The following is a 4,725-nucleotide window of genomic DNA, read 5'->3' on the forward strand; positions in this document are numbered from 1 at the left end:
TTTTTTTTTTTTTTTTTTTTTTTTTTTAATAAAAAACAACAAAGTCTCACTGTGTACTGCCTTGAACTCACTAGAGTCCGGTCTGGCTTTGAACTCTGTGATCCTCCTGCCTCAGCCTCCCAATTCCTGGGATTATAGATGTGCACCACCATGCCCAGCTCTCCTCTCCTTTATTTTTTTTCCTAAGCACCTTCATTACAACATACTTCTGTCTTCCCAGTTTTGCTTTCACAGTACTTGAAAAGTAGACCCCAGTCTACATGAGCTCGAGGATAACCTGAACTACAGAGCGAGACCCAGTCTCAAAAAGAAAAAAAGAGTAGGCCCAAAACAGTCCTCCATCCTGCCGTACCCCCCAACCATCCCTTGGGCGCAGATTTCCTTCCCGCACGCCCCTCAGCCCACCCACCCTGTGGAAAACGCACTCCTCCAGGCCTGCCCCACATGCGCGGGAGGCAGGGTTTTCTTTTGGGCAAACCTGCTCCTTGGGAGGGGCCGTGGCAGAACCTGTTTGAGGAGGAGGCTGCTTCTCTCCCACACCTCCCTCTTCCCTTGGAGGCCAGAGCTACCACGGCTGGGACAGAAAAGGGTCCGGAAGGGCTGGCGGCTGGGACGTCCCGCTCCCCAGAAGAGTGTTCAGGAGAGGCAGGAAGACTTGGGAAGATGGGATCTGTACAAGATGCAGGGAAAAGGACTCCAGCCCTCCGGTAAGTGCACGGAGCATGGCCGCCTGGCTGGGTGTGGCGTGCAGGGTTTCCCACCATCCAGCCCCTGTCCAGAGCTTTTCCTGGGGTCCTTTGAGGAGAGAAGACTGAACAGGGACTAATTTGCAGAGAAGGCTTCAGAGCTTCCAGGTAGGAAATGTCAGTATGGTTGGGAATTAGTCAATGCCCGGATTTGTTTTTAAGGGAAGTTTCTATGTTTTATATCTGATAAATCTCCCCCCTTTCCTAACTCCCACCTTCCAAATACCTGGTCCAGAAATGGATTTAAGTCCAGGTTCTTCCCAGCGAATTTCCCTACCTTCTTCCCTGAGCTCCCCGATGCCACTCCCAGCGGAGTCGAGAAAGGCAGGCGCGGATGTCTTTCCCGATGCCAGGGACGTCTCGCAGGTCCGTCTGGGTTCCAGCCAGTGTCGTGGGCGGGCCCACAGCCATGGGGGAAATGTGATTTGCTGTACAGTTCATCTTTCCTCTGCTCTTAAACCCTGGTGGAGGTGAAGGAACATTGTATAGGAAACAAGAAATCTGAGTTCTTGTTTTGTTTTCTAGGCTGTCTCACCTCGTAACCCAGGCTGGCCTTGAACTCACAGTCTCCTGCCTCAGCCTCCCCGTTGCTGCCCTCTGTAGCTTAGTGACTGTGCTCCATTCCCATGTCTGCTCTTCAGACGTTGTCCGGGTTGTTCCATGATCAATCTTTTCTTCCGGGGACTCAGGGTCGGGGAGCACGAAGAAGAGGCAGAGCCAGGAGCAGCCCTGAGGATCGGGGAGATAGAACTGCAGGAACAATGGCAGGATGAAGAATTCCCCAGGTGAGGAGGGGAGAGGGAGTCTGGGAGGAGGGCGGAGGCCACAGAGGGTAAATTTGGACTTGAAGGAAAGAGCTGGGGAAAAGAACACACACTAGCCAGAGATTTAGCTCTGTGGCACTGTGCCTGCCTCGCAAGTGCAAGGTCCTGAGTTCAATTCCCCATACCAAAAAGAAAAGAAAAGAGCCGGGTGTGGTGGTGCACTCCTGTAATCCCAGCACTCGGGAGACTGAGGCAGGAGGATCACTGTGAGCTCGAGACCGGCCTGGGCTACACAGTGAGTTCCAGGTCAGTCTCCACTACATAGTGAGACCCTGTCTCCAAACACCAAAAAAAAAAAAAAAAAAAAAAAAAAAGATGCTAACACTGTGGCAGTAGAGAGCAAGCTGGTGAACTGACAGCTGGCGGAAGCCCTTCCTCTTTTCCCCGTAGATTGCTTCCTGAGGAGGCTGGCCCTTCCGAAGAGCCTGAAGCTGCTCAGAGAGACCCTCAGGCAGGTGAATAAAGTAGGACCTAGATTTCAAACTCTTGATTCCAGTCCACAGAAGGTTCCCCGCTGCCGTTAGCCCTGCACAGCGCCCGGTCCCCTTCCCGAGCAGCGTCCCGCGCACGGAATTCCGGCCACCATCCTCACCTGGCGTCCCCCCTCGGCCCCCAGGTCCCCCCAGCACTCTAGCCCTGTGTGGCCAGCGCCCCATGCGGAAGCGCCTGTCTGCGCCGGAGCTGAAGCTGAGTCTGCTGGAGGGGCCTGCAGAGAAGGGGTCTTCTTCCCCCACGCACTCCGCAGCCCCCTCTTCCGACGGCAGCTCGGACCTGGACCTGGACGAACTGGAGACGCCGTCAGACTCCGAGCAGCTGGACAGCGGGCACGAGTTTGAATGGGAAGGTGGGCAGCGGACCGGGCAGAGCGCCTGCCTAGGGTGTGCAAGGCGCTAGGCTCGTCTGAGCTCAGCTGAAACAAGGAGAAAACGTTGCTTATAACTCAGCGAGGCCTGCTTAGCCTTGTTCACTGTCTGTCTGTCTACTATCTATCTATCTGTCTACCTGAGACAGGGTCTGTAGCCCAGGCTGCCTCCTCCCTGGGCCTCCAAGCACTGTGAGTACGAGCAGGCTCTACCACGCCCGTCCCCGACAGCCTTATACTTAGAAAAGTAGAGCCAGGGGAAAAAAAAAAGCTCCGTATAGGTTCAGAGTCTGAGGTTAGACCTAACGGGATAGGCACTAAAGGAAAACCAGCAAAATGAATTTCTTCAGAAGGGAAAGTTGGAGTGAGTGAGTAGACGAGAGAGTAGTGCGGGGTCCGCTGCCTATTCAGAAGAGCTGTTCAATACCAGTTACATGCTGTCACCGAGCTAGAACTGAGGTAAGAAAGACAAAGGCCTTACCCTCAGCAAGGCCTCTGTGTACAGCTCAGGAAATAAGGGTACACACAGGGCCGGCCAGCCGGGCGTGGTGGCACACACCAGTAATCCCAGCACTCAGAAGGCCGAGGCAGGAGGGTCTCAGTGAGTGTGAGGCCAGCCTGGACTGCATAGCAAGACCTTGTCCCCCCTAAAAAATGTGTGTGTGTGTGTGTGTGTGTGTGTGTGTGTGTAGAATGGTTGCAGTTAAAGGGCAGGGTCTATGTGTGCACAGATCATGGTACTAAGAAGGAAAGGTCAGTTCTGCCCAAAGGTGTTAGGGGAGATTCACAGAGGAGGTGACTCTGAGGTGGCTGAGGGTTGCCGCTGAAGCCAGTGTTTTTCAGGTGGTTGAGAGGGCATTCAGGGTGGAGGCAGCAACTCAAGCCATGGTGTGGCAAGGTGGGAATTCAGAGTGCAGAGCCCAGCTGTTCATGGCAGGCCGTCTGGTAGGTGAAGGGAGGCAGTCACACAGCAGTGTTGGCTAAGCAGCCAACCACACAGGCCATGTTGCTATGCTGAGAAGTTTAGATTTTGTGCTGTGGGCAGGGAGAGTCATAGAAACGTTTTAATGTGGGAATAATGTGATCAAATTTAATAACACTGTAAAGATTAAAAACAACTAGGTGTGGTGGCACATGCCTATAATCCCGGCACTTGGGAGGCTGAGGCAGGAGGATTGCTGTGAGTTCAGGGCCAGCCTAGGTAAGACCCTGTCTCAAAACCACCTAAAGAGCCAGGGATTTAGCTCAGTGGCACCACTCCTGCCTCGAAAGTTGCAAAGTCCTGAGTTCAATCCCTGGTACTGAGAAAAACAAAAAACCCCTAAAGTTCTGTCATGAGGGTATCAGTACTATTACAGTTCTGTTTTATAATAAGATGCTAAATACTATGCACCTCCTCTTGACCCTCACAAATCAACCCAGGGCTTCAGGAATGCTAGGCAAGCGCTCTAAGACTGAGCTAAGCTCCCAGCCTGGTGCCACTGGTTTTCAAAATGAGGCAGCTCTTTACTCGCTGTGAGAAGATCATAACACATGGTGGGTACAATACATTATGGTTTGCGGGAAAGAGGTGGCAGTGGTGTAGGCTGGACTGGAGGAAAACGACATGGAGGTGGGGAGAGCAGGAGGGGCCACAGAGGCCACGCGAGAGGTGTCCCCAGGCTGGGACAGCAGCGGGGGAAAGATGGCGGTAGACAGAAGGAAAAGGCTCTGTAACCCACTGGTATGAAAGCTGATGGAGGAAAGGATCTTAGGTGACAGTTTCCGGCATCCAAATGGATGAACAATTCATGAAGATAGGAAATATCGGGAAGGGAAGAAGGAAATGGAGGCGTTGTTTTGTGTGACTGGTGACGGGAATGCACACATTGGAGATGTCTCGGCATTTGGGGATGGGGTCTGGAGTTAGGAGAGAAGTCTGCGGTAGAAAGGCCTGTTTGTGAGCCATTGTCTCACGGGCGGCAACTGAAAACGTGGGAAGGGGCCAGGGATGTAGCTCAGTGATACCGCGCCTACCTGGCAAGCACAAGGTCCTGAGTTTGATCCCCAGTACTGAAAAAAAAAAGGAAAAAGAAAATGTGGGAATAGGGGAGCTCACACAGTAAACAACATACTAGAAAGAAAGAAAAAGCTGGGCGTGATGGCGCACGCCTGTAATCCCAGCACTCGGGAGGCTGAGGCAGGAGGATCGCTGTGAGTTCGAGACCAGCCTGGGCTACATAGTGAGTTCCAGGTCAGTCTCAACTACGTAGTCAGACCCTGTCTCAAAAAACCAAAAACAAAAAAGAAAAAG

General features: G+C 52.8%; 1 protein-coding gene across 1 annotated transcript in view; it reads left to right on the forward strand.

The window, feature by feature from the left end:
• The first annotated feature begins 521 nt into the window (after positions 1-521).
• Positions 522-4,725, forward strand: part of Bnipl (BCL2 interacting protein like) — a 9,306-nt gene continuing 5,102 nt past the window's right edge. Inside the window, exons 1-4 of the mRNA XM_010616453.2 lie at positions 522-707; positions 1,436-1,531; positions 1,961-2,025; positions 2,187-2,414. Coding sequence (XP_010614755.1) covers positions 664-707; positions 1,436-1,531; positions 1,961-2,025; positions 2,187-2,414 — 433 coding nt within the window. The 5' untranslated portion in view covers positions 522-663. The remainder of the gene's footprint in view (positions 708-1,435; positions 1,532-1,960; positions 2,026-2,186; positions 2,415-4,725) is intronic.

The sequence above is a fragment of the Fukomys damarensis genome, unplaced genomic scaffold (genome assembly GCF_012274545.1).
Source record: "Fukomys damarensis isolate Sample0158 unplaced genomic scaffold, DMR_v1.0_HiC HiC_scaffold_33, whole genome shotgun sequence".
Classification (NCBI taxonomy): Eukaryota; Metazoa; Chordata; class Mammalia; order Rodentia; family Bathyergidae; genus Fukomys; species Fukomys damarensis.